Consider the following 19,770-nt stretch of genomic DNA (forward strand, 5'->3'; position numbering starts at 1 on the left):
GAAACTTTCGAGAGATGTTTGCAACGAGGGCGAATAACGTAAGGAAAACCTGACTCGACTTCACAGTTAGGTAGATAACAAAGGACTTACACTTAACACTTCAAAGTACAAAGTAGTCCATGTAAGACATGTAGCAGACTACGCATAAAACTCAAGTAATTACTCTCTGGAAGTATCTCAAGTTGAACAAGACTTGAGAGTGTTGGTACCCTATGATCTGAAGCCTTATACTAACTACGGCAAAAATGTCTTTCCAGCAAATCTTGAACTAGTCATGTCGAAGTGCATTTTTGGCCAGTTCGACGACAGAACTTTCCACTTAATCTTTAACTGCGTGGAAACATAGTGTTTCTTCCGTCACTCCAAAAGTATGAGGATGAATTGGAACTAATTCATAGGTGGGTCACGAAATCAGTTCGGGAACTCAAATTCGAGCCTTACATAAAAGGCTTCAAATCTCCAGGCCTTTATCCATTGCAGTGTTAAAGTCTCGTAGGTGACCTGGAGACGACTCATTGTGTCCTAAGAGCTCCCAGTCATCGTCTTAAATACCCACTTAATCTCAGTCCCGACACAAACTAAAGGGGTAAGACCCGAAGCTGGAGACACAACGTAGCAGAACAGACTGTAGGCACGCTTTCCGCTCCGTGGAAGTAGTCGAATGCTGGAGTTTGCTGCCGGATTAGGCAGTTCAAGTGATATCCCAGGCGTCCTTCAGTAGGAAACCGGACATATTCCTTAGGTTTCAGTACAATAATTCATTATGACGTACCGAATTCGTTCAGCAATAAATATGCCTTGGTTTCTGTCTAAAGGTGATCCACTACCACTAGACACAGAAGTCTATTAAGCGAAAGCTTTCATTCCATCCACAAACATTTAAACAATCTGAACTATTTGAGTTTGGCGTTTGGTCACCATCGACGCATAATATGAAGATTTCAAGGTCGTTCGATGGCTTTACCTGAGATCGTATATATTGATGTTTCGGAAAGTGGCTGTGACTTGAGAACATTGCTTGACAACTGTACGTTACAAATTCCAATCTAATTTGACAAATTCAAGTGCTTAAAATATGTGATTCGAAGTATGAGCTCAAAATCGATTGCAAATACTACTCAGCTGATATAATTATTCGATCCGTAGACAAATTATGTGCTCTTAGCAAGTCACCAGAGTTTCTCAATGTTCACGGGGTTATCATTTGTTTTTCTGGGGATAAGGTAAGGATACAGTTACTCATACTGTCTTATTTTAATGATTAACAATAACACATTCCAAGCAGATTGTGAAGATAAAATAAAGACGAACTGTTTGAAAATACTGAAGAATTTCTTCCAGAGAGGTCAGTGTAGATATAGGCGACAATGCATCAAATTTTCTTTTGCCTCTGTCCGAGGTAAATAGTACGGAGTTGATACTTACCGTTTTCAAATTATCTACTTTTCTCGACAATTAACACATCGGGTAGTTAAGTTTCCGTGTAAATTGGTGAACCTTCTTCCCATGTCTTGTCTATTCAAGAACTTACTTACTTACTTACTTACTTACTTACTTACGCCTGTTACTCCTCGTGAAGGAGCATAGGCTGCTCACCAGCATTCTCCATCCAACCCTGTCCTGGGCAATCCTTTCTGGCTCCGTCCAGGAAATTCACCTTCAATTCTTTAGGGTTAACCGTAAAGATTACCACAAATTTTTGCGCACTTGACATTATTCAGAAGCGTGATTTCTATGAAGCACGCGTAGTTGCCAATTATATTTACGCTCATGTGACAGTAAAACTTCGTTATTGTGACTGACGGAGTTATCTTCAACCATAATCTAAAAAAGGTAGTTAGTACAAGGTTTGTTTTTCTTTCAAAGAAACCTCTTGTTTAAACGAAACACTAGTGGATACTAACGCCTACTTGCTACATCTAATTAAGTGGTGACACTCAACTTTTTCATTAACATTGTACAATAATAATTTAGATGTTAAGGGACCTTGCATATAAGAGACAAATATAGTATTACCTATTATACTGCTGTAGAATCGAAACTATAAAATACTCAATTTTGTGGTCGTCCCCATCAATGCGAAGTTTATTGCCTAATCGGGTTTTATTAGGTAGGGTAAAATTGGTATGATTGAGGCTTTCGAATGATTATCCGTCGGCCTAGTTTTCATCGCCATCTACGTAGTAAACAAGCAGTAAACTTAGTCAGTTTACTTGCAAATTTACCTTTTTGCTGGAGATATGCATCTAAGACTTCCAACTCTTCAATCTATAAAGGTAACTGTAAGCTAGCTAACCTCCAGCCGAGGTTTTTGACTGGTGTTCTTCATAGTAATATCATCTGTCGCATTACATTGATACCGGATATCATTGTTTGCGACTTGCTATATAACTGAAATTCGAGTGCCCCCATATTTCCTTTTGATTATGTTCAACTCTGAAATGTTTCGGAGTATCTGTACATTAATCTGGGAATAGACGCATTAATTTTAAAACAAATGATATAGTAATACTGGACTGTGCTCTTAAAAGAATTGGTCTTGGACATATTTATTTATTTAAACACATAAACATTGGTACAAGGAGGCACCAAATGGATTTGCGCCACATAAATCACTCGATTTTGTGAGGGCCGGGATACTGCCCGGGTGCCCAAATCGAAGCACGACAATTAGAGGAAACTATAAGGTCACTCGAATTTGGGGGAAATGTAGACAATTCGGTGTTAATATTGGAGAAAAGTGGACGATTTGGGAAAAGTGGAAGTGTTACCTTCGAGATATTTCCACTCAATGGGAAAATCAGATGAAAATTCCTACTATTTACCTCGGGCAGAGGCGAAAAGGAATTTGATGCATTGTCGCCCATATTCACACTGTCCTGAAAGCATTTCTTCAGTACTTTGTTTAAAATTTCACCTCTATTTCCGCTCTTTTGTTTTCTTGGTTAGTGAGAGAAGAGTATTGTGGTTGGAAATATTAAAGGATGCTGGATTGGAAGGACAAAAAGAACGATGAGTTCGCACTGTTAAAACCATGAATCTCTCTAAATTGAAAGCGAGTACTAAGTATATGCAGTAGTGTTATGTACCTTGTAAACTTGTAGAGATGCATCACCAGTTTTTATTCTGTAAGCGCTTTACTATTTTCTACTTACCAGTAGCAGGTAATAGTGTTTAATGGAGAGATTATCAGCTCACTTTTTGAAATCATGATTCCGGTTCCACTATGCAGTGTACTTTAACCTTGGATATTTAGAACAATTCTCCCAAAATTAGGATAATAAACAATATTCATCTGAGTTCACGATTCTTTAGTGTAACGCCACTTTACTACCTTAATAACAGGCTAAATATTTCCAGAGTCCTTAGTCCTATGTAGAAAGACTCATTTCGCTTTACATTATTACTTTGTAAAACAAAAGGCACTTGACTTACATTTATCGCTTGTACATTTAGTACTCTTATTTTGCAGAAATATAAAAATACAACTTAATCTGGTTCCATCATTTTAGCTCATTACCAAAGACTGGTTAAAAAAGGGAGGAAATTGAAATTATACACCAATCCGCGTTGTTTCGGGCAATAATGAAAATTGACAAAAAATGTGGTGCATCATTTCATTACTTCCATTTACCAAATTTATGGGATAGCAAATAGATGAAGTATCACTTAAGAAAAGTAAAATCAAAATAATATTGTTTCATTAGATAATGTTTAATGAATAGTTTGAGAAATTATTTCATCAATGATCAAAGCCAGTTAATAATTGCAGACGAATCAACCCTATCCATTTGCTTCGTTCTAAGTTGGGGCTTATCAAATATGCCTTCCCATGCTAGGGCAAACATTGGGTTGTTGATCTTGCTGTAAATACGTTAGTGTACATTTGACGTTTTGCGATTCGCTGCTTCACGTGTTTTTTATCCACATAGTCATTATCACATTTGTTATGCAGTTGTGTCATTAAACCTGTTAATCACGACTAGCGTCTTGTTTCTTCTGATTTTTCGTGAATTCGTTCTCTCTACGTCAATATATTTCCTGTTTGTTCATATCCATTTTCTCCTTAAGGTGTCTAGTTGGAATGATGCTCTTAAACTGATGGGCTTGGCTATTAGTCATGACGTATCCATACGGATGCTAGTGTGTCATACTGTTAATCCGTCTATTTTGTTTTCTTCTGAGCCAGATGCTTTTTCGGTTATGACACGCATTATTCTGGATCATGAGTTTGAGCTAGTTGAGATTTCGCCAAATGAAGATACTATTGAAGAAGGTACTGGGTATTTTTGTTTATTGGCCTTTTGAAGTCTTGTTAATGTGTCGATTATCTCCTCTGAGGATCGTCTATCCTTATTACATTTATTTTCAGTTTTAGCAATTGGATTGTTAGGGTTAGTGGTATGTTTTGTTCTTTTCAGTGGGTCTTTCTAGAAATATGATTTCTCCGTAAACCAACTCACCAAAGCCGACGTAAACAAAGTATGACCCAATATAAATGTTTATCGCTTCTCCTTATTACACTTCTCATCAGAACAGAAAATACAAAGCGATACGATAAAAATGGAAAGGTGTAGAGGTAATAGCAGTAATAACAGTGGAAAGCTAAAGGACAGAAGGAAAAAGATCGAAAAATGAATGAAATTATGAATAACACGAAGTTTGAGTTTTAGTTGAAGATAAGAAATGAACGCATTTGCACCATTGGGGCTGATTTAAATCACCTAACATCCCTAATGATTGGTTATGGTAAAGCCTGGATCTCCCTGTACAACTAGAACCAACAGTCAATAACTTCAATGGATAGTGTGTGTTTATGTGACTGCTCTTAAATTTTTCAGCATACTCGTACTCAAACCAGCGTTACAAGTCAGTATAGTCTGGGATAAAATAAATAGAGTATCGGACTCACTCACTTCGATCAGCACAGGTACACGAATTAAACAACTACCATGTCCTTATTTCCTAGAATTTGAATCTAGATGAACACTAATTATTTTATGGTTCCATTAAACGCGATTGGTGTCACGAAAATATTTGTTGTATATTTACTGTCTTAGTATACTTATCTCAATCAGCAGTTTTATTTCACAGCCATGGTGTAGAAAAGAGCTCACTTCTTTACATTGTACTCACCTCTTGATAATTGGATGGTTGGACTAGTACTATTGGTGGTATAAGTTGGCGGGTGCCAAGCTAGATTTATTTAGTGGTCGCGATATTTTGTTAGTAAGTAGTCAGTCAGGCCTGATACTATTTATTAACCGAGTTAACTAATATTCGCACAATCACATCACTGTTCGTCTCTAAACAAACTGCCATCACATGTCAGTTCTGCAATACCATCTTTTTTCGATTTTTACTCATGGTACTCTGAGGAAGTTTATTTTGTCACTGTCTCTGCCTAACGAATTTATATTATCTATGTATTGGTAACTACTTAGCAGAAAATAAAAGGTCAACTCCAATAAAATTGAAGTTAAATAAAGTCGCCATCATCAGTATGTAAATAATGTAGTTGAACAGGAATTATAAAGGTCGATATCATTGATCATACAGTTCGTTTTTTTAGCAAGGTTCTTCTCTATGGGATGGGGTTGCTAAACCCGTGCCCAACCCTTGTTTACCCGGACCTAGGACCGGGAGTAACCTTAGAATGGGTCTAAACGGATTTGAAAATATAGTAGCATACCTTACATTTCGTTTTAGGAAATCAGTTGATTAATAACTGACTATTGTAATTTCAACAGCCCCTGACCTGTTAAATATCATTATTGAATGATAGAATTTGTCTAGATAATTTTGTATGTTCAAGCATGATTGTTATTAAGATTTGGCTTTGTATGTTTGATGCAATAGATGTCGTTGCCATAGTCGCAGAAAAGCTTACTAAGCATTCGGTAAATTGGTCTGACTATTTTCATTTTTAATAACTCATACTTTTGCAAGTAATCCACCGTTTAGCAAAATATCTGTTTTTGGAACTAGTAGTTGTATATTACAATAAATGATTTTTGGGGACTTTCGTTTTCAGGCGAAGAATTTGGAGTAAAACGAATAATATCTATATTGGAAACACATATCTGGCCAAATATGAAGCCTAAAGGTATATAAGTACTATTGTTATTATCAGGAATTTCTTTTGCATGATGATAGTAAAGAAAATAATTTGGTCATAGATTTCTTTTGACTTATTCACCTGACTACTTATACTTATTTACCCGCTCTCTTGATGGTAAATCAGTTGATGAGGTTGTGAATCTTCATCGACTGAGATGGTTGGGCCATGTGTTACGTATGCCCAAACACCGATTACCACGACGTGCAATGCTAACCGGTGTTAGAGATGGTTGGAAGAAAATAAGGGGCGGCCAAACCAAAACGTGGCATCAGTGCTTGAGGACACTAACTTCTAGTCTGAGCCATGTTGGTAGATGCAGACTACTTGGTTGGTGTCCGCGTGACTATCGTAACCAATGGTTGGAGACTCTTGGTGACATGGCTCAGAATCGATCACAATGGCGTCGGTGTATACACTCCCTGTCTTTCCTTAAACTAAGAGATTAAAATCACTTCATATCTTTCTTTCTACGAACTAATTCTTTCTTCCTATACTATATCCTTATTTCAATCTTTCTTTTATATATTTCAACCATTGACCTAACCACTCCTATGAATCCCCGACCGAAGCTGCTACCTTGATGCGGTGGTCGGGCTTGCCTATCGTGATCACCCAAACGAGCTATATTGGCTGGAACATATGTTCCTGTAGGTTCTACCATGCCAGGCAGGTCGATTGGTGAACGGTAAGACTAAAAGCAGCAACTCAAGGTCTGAGGGTGAAGTCGTACTGCTGACTGTAGAGAGGTGTGACAGCAGTAAGGTGATTCCCTCGGACATCCAGCATGACAGCGATGCTGCCTTCCCACAAGGAGGGGTAGGGTTAGAAAAGGTAGACCCTAAAAATGTCACACCTCACCTTACCTCACGGATTTCCGTCTCCGGCGGTAAGGCCTTTGAAGAACGGAGCTAACACGTCAAAAACCTTCCACAGAAAGGCCGTGCGCGACCGGCCTCAAACAGTTGTCCCTTGGGCTCTGCGGTCACGCTCCCAGGTCGTTAAGACCAACACTAATCCAATTTCCTTTTCAGGTTCCTCAAGAAATACCCTTCCACGGTGTGGGCAGCCGGGAAGTGACATCAGCCCTCATACCCGTAACAGCACACGAGACCAAGTTGGTCACATTCAAATCCTTCCTACACCTCCTAATACCTCTCTTATCTCCATGACTAACCCTCCTCACGTCTCTTTATCACCTCGCACCGCTAGGGCAAACGATTCGAGTACGTGGAACGCTATTCCTGGTCTCCTGAAACCACGCTCTAAACTACACATAGGAGCTTTTAATGTACGAACACTGTGCCAAATAGGACAGCAGGCTTCATTAGCTAGGACTTTAGAATCCCGCGCCATCGATGTGTGCTGCGTCTCCGAAACGCGGATACAGGACCCGAGCAGCGTCATTCACTTGACCTCACCATGCCAAAATAAAGAACCGACTCGATTTACGCTTCGTGTATCTGGAAGCCCTGATTCTGCTTCCTGTGGCCTCGCCGGCGTAGGTATAGCATTGAGTCCCAGAGCAGAACTAGCCCTCTTAGAGTGGATCCCAGTAGACAGCCGCTTGTGCGCTGTCCGACTGAACGGAACAGTAAGAATCCGGAAAGATAGGGACACTCGTCGTTGCCTCTTCGTCGTCTCTGCCTATTCTCCCACTGACTGCAGCTCAGATGATGTCAAAGATGAGTTTTACAGAAAGCTTTCGGACCTTCTCCGAAAAGCTAAGCGCTCGGATGTAGTAATAGTGGCCGGTGACTTTAATGCTCAAGTAGGTAAACTAAGCGATAGGGAAAGACACCTAGGTGGATCTTATGGTGTCGTGGCTCAAAGAACAGATAATGGCGACCGTCTGTTGCAGCTATGCTCAGATAACCGCCTGTTCCTTGCAAATACTAACTTTAAGCATAAGGAAAAACATCTTTGAACATGGCGACCCCCTAATTCGTCCCAACGTTGGACCCAAATAGATCACATCACTATCAGACACCGATGAAGGGGCTCGATAGAAGACTCGCTCATTCTGGAGCACATGCTTGGATTCAGATCATGCTCTAGTGCGAGCGCGTATTTGCTTGCGTCTTACTGGACGTAGGAAAGACGCTGCAAGTAAACCTCTTAGGGTCCTACTTAATGATAGTCAAGCTAAGAGTATATTTCAGGAACAACTAGGAAAACAGTTAGGCAGCCATGTATGTGATGCCCACCCCGATGCAGCATGGAATGATATCCGAAAAGCTGTGGAAACAGCAGTGATATCTGCTAGTAAGGTAAACCAGAAGGTTAAGGAGCAACACTGGATCTCAGCAGCATCTATCGCACTGATAGATGCTCGGAAACTCATTCCACCTGGCTCTGAACATAATGAAGAGCGGAGTCAGCTTAAGCGCAAGCTGACAAGAAGTCTACGCAATGATCGCGAACAGTGGTGGGTAGCGAAAGCAAGAGAGATGGAAAAGGCAGCGGCAATAGGTAATAGCAGACAATTGTCCAGACTCGTTAAGGAAACCGTAATTAGGAACCCGACCGTTAGCGAAACAATCTCAGAGAAAGATGGACATATTATTCATTCTCAATCCAGGAGATTGGATCGATGGGCAGAACACTTTAGGGATCAGTTCAACTGGCCTTCAGCCACACTTCGGTTTCCCACGATCTCTAGTCAACCTGAATGGCAAGTTAATGTAGGTCCTCCATCCCTTTACGAAGTTGAAAAAGCCATAAGAAATCTGAAGCGAGGGAGAGCAGCAGGCCCTGACAGGTTTACTCCTGAGATTTTTAAGGATGGTAGTCCAGTATTAACAATGAGATTAACCGAGGTCTTAGGTAGAATTTGGGAACTGGACGTAATCCCATCTGACTGGTCTCAATCACTGATTGTGCCAGTCTATAAGAAAGGACAAAAGTCCTCTTGTGACAATCACAGAGGAATCAGTTTGACAAATATAGTGTCTAAAATATTAGCTTCAATAATACTTCGACGCCTAATCAAAGCTCGTGAAGAGCAGATTAGAGAAAACCAGGCCGGTTTTCGACCTGGACGTGGTTGTATAGATCAGATATTCACACTACGTCAGGTTCTAGAACACAGACACACATTCAGACGCCCCACAATCGTAGTATTTCTCGACCTTAAGGCGGCATTCGACTCTGTTGATCGTGAGGTTTTATGGCAGTGTTTGTCACTGAAAGGAGTACCAAAGAAGTACATTAACCTTATAAAGGCTCTCTACTCGAACACAACTGGTAGAGTGAGAGCTTATGGCGAACTGTCATCGGAATTGATTACCTCAAGTGGTGTTCGTCAGGGCTGTCCACTCTCCCCATTCTTGTTCAACTTTGTGGTCGACGTACTTTTAGAGATAACACTCTCCTCATCTAAATTTTCAGGGGTTGAACTTCTACCAGGAGGTTCACTTGTTGACTTAGAATATGCAGATGACATAGTTTTATTTGGTGAAGACGCTGACAAAATGCAGAGTCTTCTGACCACTGTAAGCAACAATGCAAACATGTTCGGGATGCGATTCTCTCCCTCAAAATGCAAAATGTTGCTTCAGGATTGGGTTACATCGACACCCGAACTAGTGATAGGGAGTGAAGTAGTTGAGTGTGTCGACCGCTTCACTTATCTTGGAAGTCTCATCAGCCCTTGTGGTTTGGTGTGTGACGAAATCTCAGCACGGATACAGAAGGCTCGACTAGCTTTTGCCAACTTGCGTCATTTATGGCGTAGGCGAGATATCCGTCTATCAACCAAAGGACGTGTTTACTGCTCAGCAGTTCGTTCCGTCCTACTTTATGGCAGTGAAACATGGCCGGTAAGAGTAGAGGATATTCGTAGGTTACTAGTATTCGATCATAGGTGTCTTCGAAACATTGCTCGTATATCATGGGACCATCGAGTAAGTAACACAGTTGTTAGGAAACGGGTACTAGGTAAGGATGGCAAATCAATTGATGAAGTAGTGAAACTTCATCAGTTGAGATGGCTGGGACACGTGTTACGTATGCCCAACGACCGACTACCTCGACGTGCTATGTTCAGTGGTATAGGAGTAGGTTGGAAGAAAGCTAGGGGCGGCCAAACCAAAACATGGCACAAGTCCATGAAGTCACTGACAAGTGAACTGAGTCATGTTGGTAGGTGTAGACTACCTGGTTGGGGACCACGAGATGATAGCAACCGATGGTTAAAGACCTTGAATGACATGGCTCAAAATCGTTTGCAATGGCGCAGGTGCATCCACTCTCTGTGTTCTCCCAAATTCTAATCTTCTGAATTCTTCATGTCCCTTTTTCCCTCTCTCCAAATTTATTTCACTGGATTATATTCTTTAAATAACATCTCCAAACCCTAATCTTCCCGATTACTGCTTATACTCTTATTACCTCTACCACTACGAGATTTGAATCGACAACTGCATCTCTGTGCTAATGTGGTGTGGCAACTCGAACTGATGTACGTATGTACGAAGTTCTACGTTGTTACTGACTGACTGACTGACTCCTATGAATCCGGTGTTCATCTTGTTGTGCTAATAAGATGTGGCAACTTGGACCGATGCATATATATACCCGGTCCTACGTTGTAGCTGACTGTCTGACTGACTTTCCTGACTCTTAAAGATGCATATGTCCAGTTTTTCTATCGTTTACTGTTAATTGCTAAGATAATGAGATAAACTTGGAGTTAATTTATTAGTTGAAACAATCAATTAGTCACATTGTAGAACCTGTTACTTATATACATCAGTTCAAGTTATCATATCCTATTATCACAAAAGACTGGTGCATCAATTTTATTTTGTACAAATTAAAGTTCTACTGTATACCTACAAGACTCAAATTTCATTAAAGTTACTAATCAATAATGTCAGTTACAAAATCAAATTCTTATTATTATAGAAGGAATCATTGTATTTATCAAATATTTACTTGATATTTTTACTAATCTGTAAAATAAATTCATATCACAAAAAATATTACTATTCGTGATGTCTTTTTTTACTTAAAAAAATATAATTTATTGACTTCAAAGGTGAATTATTTGATAAATTTCAAGCAATTAGTCCCTTCTGATAAATTTCGATAATGTAATAAGAAGACGAAGATTATCAGAACTATATGATGATATATTAGCGTAATACATTCTGAACAATCTGATCACACATAGTACACTTGTTTAAAACGTTGATGTATAAAAAAATAAAAAGTCAACTAGACTGGAAATGGGGTAAGAGGAGACAAGGATGATAATAATAAGAGTAATAACTAATAATAAGCCAATATTACCATGGTTGGTTTAAGGTGAGAACAAGCTGTTTTTGAATACACAAAGGGGATTTGAATTTTCGTATGGCTACGGCTTCAGTAAACCTTAGTATACACCCTTTTACACTTTTATACAACACCACAAAAGCCGAGTTAAGATCAATCTTATGACCTGTTTCGATTATATGTTTAGCGATAGAGGATAATGGATGTTTATCATCTACTCTTAATGGGTCACTTGATTGTATTTGTTTCTGCAACCATTTAGGTGCATGTTCACACACCCTAATTTTGAGATCACGATTGCTCCTCCCTATGTATGTGTGACCACACAAACATTTAAATTGGTAAACACAGTAGAATGTGACACAATCGTTTTCATGTCTTTTAGGTTTTGGATGAAGCATGCACCTTGTTCTTTCTTTGTTAGTGACCTTTGCTGCGCAATACGTTTCGTTGATGACTGATTTAAGCTTTTGTTTCAATAAAACGCTATTTAAATAATCTCTGAATGGTAGGGTGATGTAGATAGGCTTTTTCCTACCAAGGCTATAGTAGGTCTCACTGTATCATGGACTTTCCCATCTATTTATGAATTTCAGAGGTTAGCCATTTTCCATTAATGTTTTATTTATCAACTCAATATCATCATCAATGGCATCATTTGTACAAATACAATCAAGCTTGTTGAATAGGCACCTTATCAAACCATGTTTGTATTGCATAGGGCAATAACTATAATAACTAAGATATTGACCTGTCCACGTTGGTTTTTACATAGTTCTGATAATCTTCGTCTTTTTATTGCATTACCGAAACATATCTTTCATGTCAAATGGTATTTAAGTTAAAAAATCTTTGTGAATTAACTAACTAAGATATATTCATTTCTTTAGATGAGTTTTATAATTTAGTTCAGTCAGTTAGTTCTATTTATTTAACACATAGATATTGGTACGAGGAGGCACCAAATACATATGCACCACACAGATCTCATTTGATATGTGTGAGGGGTGGGATACTGCTCGGGTGCCCAAACCGAAGCGGGTGGTTTTCTTAGGGCGCCACACCTGAAGCCTTCGACCTGAAGGTCTGATCCACGAGGCAGTGGAGCATGGTAAAGAGATGCAGTCCAATGGTAGCCGGTGACCAATAATTGGTTCATACGCCATTTGTTCCCTCAGGGTACTGGAGCCCATGTGCACTATTGGTTTGGAATCAAGGTTTTCCAACTCCCATAGGTGGACTCTCCATGTCCACCAACCCGGTTGAAGCGCCGAACATTCGCTTTTCGTCCTTTCAATTTCGTAAACAACACCCCCGCCTCGAGAAGGCACTTAGTCGTAAATAATGTAGGAAAATCAAGGGAATCAAAATAATAGTATCATTGATAATAGTGAAAGTCAATCATTTATTGTCATGTTTGTTGAACTTGGCAAAAGTGTAGTATCAGTTCAATTTTCTCCACCCCTATCACACATAAACTCGTCAATTTAGCTAAGGGAAATTTGGTAAAATAAATAAACTGAACAATAATATAGAAAATAATAAAAATGTAAATACAAGAAGTGTATTGTTCAAAGTGGAATAAATACAGTGAAATGATAATTTACTATGGATATTTAATTTATAACTCTATAGGAGAAGATAAAAGGGTTTTAAACCCTTTCCCCCCATTTCACTATAATCAGATTGTACTGCATATATATGCCCCCAAATGCCCTGGAATGGCCGAGAGTGGGGTGGGCCCGCCCTCCCTCTCCAAATGCTCTCACGCGGCCACGCGTATACAGCCTCTGCCAGAGAAGTCCTACTCACTGTCTTCTCGTGGCATTACTGTTTACGGAAATGAGAGGACGAAAAGCGAATGTCCGGCGCTTTAACCAGATTCCAAACCAATGGTGCACATGGGCTCCAGTATCCTGCGGGAACAAATGGCGTATGAACCAATCGTTGGTCACCGGCTACCATAGGACTGCATCTCCTTACGATGCTCCACTGCCTTGTGGGTCAAGCCTTTAGGTCAAAGGCTCGGGGTGTGGCCCCCTGAGAAAATCACCTGCTTCAGTTTGGGCACCCGGGCAGTATCACAGCCCACACACACACAAATATGGTGTGGCGCATATATATTTGGTGCCCTCTTCTACCAATATTTATGTGTTGAAATATATATATATATATAAAGTCTTTTAAAAGAACATTTACGAAATTCCTCTCTTTTTTTCCTTCTCTTTTCTATTAAATTAAAAGATCAAAATAATCGAAACCATTCGAAATCAATTACTAATAATAAATCTTTAAATAATGAAAATCATTTAAATTTAGTAAATAATTTATCGAATAATATAAATAAGATCCATTTAAATAATAATAATAATGAATATATCAATTCATCATTAAATAATGAAAGTGAATTTGAAGAATTATTCAAACAGTTACCAATAATACGTAATGAGATAGCTTCATTAAATTCTACAGATAGATATAATATGGCTGAAAAAGTAAGTTATAAATTGTTATCATTTTACTGATTTGTGAAGCATTCAAGTTTCCTTTGAGATAAATTTGATTAACATTTAATTGATTTTTAAGAGAAAGCCGATAAATGTATACTATTAAGACATGAAATAAAGGCTTGGTGGTATTTATTATTTATTTACTATTTATTAAAGCATATAAATATTGATACAAATGGGCATGGAATACATATGTGGCACACAAGTCACTTGATTTGTGTGTGGGTTGTGATACTGCCCGGTTGCCCAAACTGAAGCAGTTGATTTTCTCAGGGGATCGCACCCGGAGCCTTCGACCTTAAGGTCTAGTCCACAAGACAGTGAAGCAACGTGAGGAGATGCAGTCCAATGGTAGCCGGTGGTCAGGAATATGTTTGTAAGCCATTTATTCCTTCAGGATCCTGGAGCCCATGTGCACCATTGGTTTGGAATCAAGGTTTTCCAACTCCCTTAGGTGAACTCCGTATCCACCAACCCGGTTAAAGCGCCGGACATTCGCTTTTCGTTCATTCGATTTCGTAATTAACAGTAATGCCGCGAGAAGGCAGTGAGTAGGACGTCCTTGGCAGACGCTGTAAAAGAGTATTTTGCGAGGTAGAGCTGACTCTCCCCACTCTCGGCCGTACCAGGGTATTTAGGGGCTTAGTGGATGGATAAGGCACTCGATTTTTAACTACTAGGTCTCAGTCTCGAACCTAACTTCAGCTGTTTCGGTTCACTCAGACGAGTTGTATAACTTGGTCTCGTACATAAAGTGTAGCTCAAAGTCGAGCATACTATTCTGTATTTCATGAATTACTTACTTACACCTGTTTCTCGTTGTGCAGGAGCATAGACCGCTCATCAACATTTTCCATCCAACCCTGTTCTGGGCAATCCTTTCCAGTTGTTATTGATCCTTTTCATATCTGCTTCTATTTCCCGACGTAATGTGTTCTTCGGCCTTCCTCTTTTCCGCTTCCCTTCAGGATTCCAACTTAGGACTTGCTTCATGATACAGTTTGATGATTTGCATAATGTATGTCCTATCCATTTCCATCGTCTTTTCCTAATTTCTTCAGCTGGAAGCTGGGTTGTTCTCTCTTCCACAGTAAGTTGTTGCTGATGGTATCCGGCCAATCGATGTTGAGTATCTTGCGTAGACAACTATTTATAAATACTTGTACCTTCTTGATGATGGTTGTAGTAGTCCTCCAAGCTTTAGCTCTGTATAGTGGAACTGTCTTAACGTTCGTATTGAAGATTATGACTTTGATATTGGTTGACAGACAGTTGTTGTGAGATCCATATGTTCTTCAATTAGTTACATCACATTAAAAGGTAGTCAAATGAGATGAATCAGTTTTTAAAAAATCTTATTGTCATACTATTCTAGATAACCTATCTACTTTTCTATAGCTCCCTATTTCTCTCTCTTTATTCTTCATTTTCTCTTGCTACTGTTGAATTTATGTTTTCTATAGTCTCCTCAAGGTTTTTGCATACATAGTTACACTTGTTTGTTAAATTTAAGTAGACAAGAATTTGCCGCTTGTGGAAAATTTAAAAGTAGTTGAAAAATGTGTGAATCACATATATCATTGATGTTATTACAATCTATCAAGGTGTTTATAATATTGTCGTTGATAGATTCACATTGTAGTCAGTTGGTAATCCTATGAAATTATAACAAGTTTTATCACACTCCTAAGTAGTTTACTTTTCCAAGCGGAGATAGTAGACTGGATAAGTCAACGCACCTGTGCTTACCTATCATTTCAACGTTGGAGAATAGGTGAGAAATTACAAATAAGACATGCTAAAGTATGTAGTTGTTTATACTTCTAGTCAAGATCTCAGCCTATATGTCCTTATTTGAGTTAGAACGACAAATGTATCAACGATTTGACAGTTATACTTTTCTGCTTATTTAAACTTTCGATTTATAGTAGTAAGTGTATATTGTACTTAAAAATCGAATCGGAGAACATAACATCAAAGCATATCAGAATCATGTCCATTTATATAGTATATTAATCTTTACAATCATATGTATATTATAGATTTTCTTTACTTATAAATAATATGCAGATATTATCTTCACTTAGTTATTTGATTATTTTCAGAATTGGTTTTGTGGAGATTTTTTTTAGAAATTTCACAGGTTGAAACCATGAGCCATTTGAAGTTAGACCACCATGGAAAACCTGGAAGCATTGGACGGCCGTTTCGTCCTAGTATGGGACTCCTCAGCAGTGCGCACCCACGATCCCACACCCCGCGATATTCGGACCCAGGACCTACTGGTTTCGCGCGCGAGCACTTGACCACCAAACCACTGAGCCAGCATCCAACGGTGTCAATGTCTAACTTCAACCAATCCACGAAGTTGCGCCACCGTACACCATTGTCTTCAGTGAGCTGATATCTCACAACAGACCTGGTTGAACTACACTGGTAACGGCTTCTCACTAGAACTCTTTAAGTCAGTCACTAGTGAGCAGTTGATTATTATCAGAATGGGTTTTGTGGAGATTTTTTTTAGAAATTTCACAGGATCGTGGGTGCGCACTGCTGAGGAGTCCCATAATGGGACGAAATGGCCGTCCAGTGCTTCCAGGTTTTCCATGGTGGTCTAGCTTCAATTGACTCATGATTTCAACCTGTGCTATTTAATTATTTGTTGTAATTATTTTTTCTTATTAATCAATTTATTTTATAGATAACATGTAAAATTTGGAGAGCTATTGGTGGTTCCGAGGAAGAAATTTCTGGTCTACAACATTCAGATTCTGACTAATTTTTTAAAATTTTCTTCTATGGAAGAAAAATGATCGAGAACAATTCAGTCAATACTTTTCTCATGTTCTGTTTTCTTAAAAAAAAAAACATTTTCAGCCATATTTGTTACCACATGTTATTATGAAAGTAATCAAGTATTGATTAGAATTATGTAGTATAACTACGTTTTTTTGTTCTCGATCATTTATTTTTGTTTATTTTTCTTTTACTTACCAATACTTTATCATTTCACTTTGCAATGGCGCAGGTGCATACACTCTTTGTGTTCTCCCAAATTCTAATCTCCTGATTCCTCCTTGTCTCTCTTTTTCTCTTCCCAAATTTATTTCACTACATTATACTCTTTAAATAACATCTCGAAACCTTAATCTTTCCGATTACTCTTTATACTCTTACTACCTCTACCACTGTGGGATTTGAATCGACAACTGCATCTCTGTGCTAATGTGGTATGGCAACTCGAACTGATGTACGTACGTACGAAGTTCTACGTTGTTACTGACTGACTGACTGACTTTGAACTTTTAATGATGTTAATTTTCACAATATGAATTTATTCGTTCTTCTTATTTTTTTCGGGGTATTTCTCACTTTTCTATTCCATTTTTTGTATATTCGGCTGGAATTATATATATATATATATATATATATATATATATATATATATATATATAAATTTAATTACTTGATAGTACAATGTTGAGTTTCTTTTTTTCTTCTAATAAATTGTAAATTTATATTTTTCAGTTGAATACGTTGATGTTTTCCATTAAGGATTAATTTTCAAAAATAACTTATTATATAATGACAGAAACCAGCTTTTTTTCATAAGAAGTTAAGATACAGTCAAGTATTTAAATCTCATAACTATTTGTTATGTCCGCGTTGTTTCATTATTTATACAATGAAACCACTTCAATTCTCACGACGTAAAGTAAGAATACGGAAGACTGGTGCAACTAAAGATTTACTAACTTGAAACCCGACCGTTGCTTCTACCTTGACGTGGTGGTCGGGTTTGTCTATCATGACAAACCAATCGGGCTATACGGACTGGAACATCCGTTCCTCAAGGTCCTATTACACCAGGCAGGTCGGTTGGGAAGCGCTAGGACTATAAGCAACAAACCCAACGTCTGAGGGCGAAGTTGTGCTTCTGACTGTACAGAGGTGTGACGTCAGTAAGGCGTTTCCCTCAAAGGAAGAGTGGAGTTAGGGAAGGTCGGCCCTAAAAATGCACACCTCACCTTATCCCGCGGATATCCATCTTCGTCGGTAAGGTTTTAACAAGTGCGGAGCTGACATGAAAAGGTGTGTGGCCGGCCTCAAGCATTTGTCTCTTGGGCACTGTGGTCACGCTTTCAGGTCAGTAAGACCAACTTTAACCCCATTTCCTTTCAGGTACCTCTATTAATCCCAAAACACGACGACCCTAGTCGAAAATACACTCATATATTGAATATACACCCATTTTGATTATTAGTTAGGATGAAATCACATATATGAAAAAAGTTAAGGGTTATGACAAATGACATGCTGCTTATCATGTTGAGCCTAGTTCACATTAATTTAATACAATGAATATCGTATCCTGAATAAGCATCACACTCAAATAAATAAATGTTATAACGAATAAAATATAAAATCCGGAAAGCAAAATAAATATTACTCTTACTAATCATCATATTACACTAAAAATGGAAGTAATATTACACAGTAATCACAATGAGCAAAATAATGTGGTTTTGTCCTTTCACTGTCATATCACTATCTAAATTACTTCTTGGTGCATTTTGGGGTTTTTGAATTGATATAATGTATCCTTTTGCTTAAGGGGTAGTTAAGATATAGAATATGTTGTTTATTTGATTGTCAATGAATTATTTTACATGTGAATTTATTAAATATAATCATATTAACTGATTTCAAATTGATGCTCGTATTAAACTTGTGACGTGTCATACATCTTCATTCTAATAGAGTGTTTATTTGAGTTTAGCTGCTGAGGTTATCTTGTGAATTTAGTTCATCTGCCTCATATGGTTCGGTAGAGAATAAAACTGATCTGACATAATGTCTGGTATTTTTCTCCCAGGTTTTCCAATGTTTTCTCACTGTAAAATGTTAAAACACTATGGTTGTTATTTCAACTAGGATTTTGAACTTAATAAGTTGACTTCTTGGTTACTCCTTTTTTAACAGTTTGTCTTTATCATTCCCTATGGGAGATGTCGTTAACTGTTGGGGAAGCCTAGAATATTTCTGGAAAAAAGCCTAGAGGGGCCCTGAAAACGCCGGGAAACATCTTGTCCAATCAGCATTGAATAGGGGTTTCTCAGAAACATCTAGAAAGTGAGGAGTCACGTTTGTGATTGGATGACTACATATCCTGCTACCATGTTTAGTAGGGTTCCAGAAGCCCAAAGCCATTTGGAATGTTATAAGTACCCTCGATTTTCTGTGCATAAACTAACTTTGGAATAAAGCGTTTTCTGCACATTTCGCGCCTTTTCTCTCATGTTCAAGTTGTGTAGATTTAGCCTGGGGTTACTAGAAGTGCCTAGGAAACCGATTCAGCCGTTCCAGAAAATCAGTCTCAGCCTTCTGCAATATGAATTCTTATATTTCAAACATACTGAGTTTATGTACCAATCAAACAGACCACAAAGTAGCATAAAATACAAAATAACATTTGTACAAAATTTGGCTATATACGGCTGTGAATGTGGGAGGTAGTGATTAATAGACAGGGAATAATTCAAGAATGGAAAACCGTATAACAACGGTTCATATGTTAAAATAAAGCTTATGATAAGAGAGACATGAATATGAATAGCTTAGTTAATTAATAGTTATACGATAAAAATATACGCACAGTATTGGTTCATAAATAGATCCCAAAAAATTACCACTCATTATTCTTATCGGGACACAACAGGTTGTTACTAAGCACTGCCCATTCTTTTGACGTCCGCCTACGATTCCATGCGTAATTTATTATTTTTTTGATCTGCCTTTTTGTCCTTCATCTTGAGGACTTCAAGTTAGTTCGTTGCCCGTGAAGAAGTTTGGTGATTTCCT

At 38.2% G+C, this 19,770-nt stretch overlaps 1 protein-coding gene across 1 annotated transcript; it reads left to right on the forward strand.

Annotated features, from left to right (window-relative positions):
- The first annotated feature begins 761 nt into the window (after window positions 1-761).
- MS3_00004530 (uncharacterized protein) lies at window positions 762-17,463 on the forward strand. The gene is made up of 6 exons (XM_051212461.1): window positions 762-1,027; window positions 1,066-1,223; window positions 4,072-4,276; window positions 6,035-6,106; window positions 13,643-13,893; window positions 16,610-17,463. The coding sequence occupies exons 1-6, from the start codon at window positions 955-957 to the stop codon at window positions 16,685-16,687; spliced, it is 837 nt and encodes a 278-aa protein (XP_051072646.1). The 5' UTR covers window positions 762-954; the 3' UTR covers window positions 16,688-17,463.
- Window positions 17,464-19,770: the final 2,307 nt, after the last annotated feature.

The sequence above is a fragment of the Schistosoma haematobium genome, chromosome ZW, assembly GCF_000699445.3.
Source record: "Schistosoma haematobium chromosome ZW, whole genome shotgun sequence".
NCBI classification, from domain to species: domain Eukaryota; kingdom Metazoa; phylum Platyhelminthes; class Trematoda; order Strigeidida; family Schistosomatidae; genus Schistosoma; species Schistosoma haematobium.

Bases quoted from the DNA above. Each gene is read 5' to 3' on its own strand.
- MS3_00004530 (XM_051212461.1), top strand. From the start codon at position 955: ATGGCTTTACCTGAGATCGTATATATTGATGTTTCGGAAAGTGGCTGT. The intron at 1,028-1,065 runs GTACGTTACAAA...GACAAATTCAAG, and splicing joins GAGAACATTGCTTGACAACT to TGCTTAAAATATGTGATTCG. The intron at 1,224-4,071 runs GTAAGGATACAG...TTTCTCCTTAAG, and splicing joins TTTGTTTTTCTGGGGATAAG to GTGTCTAGTTGGAATGATGC.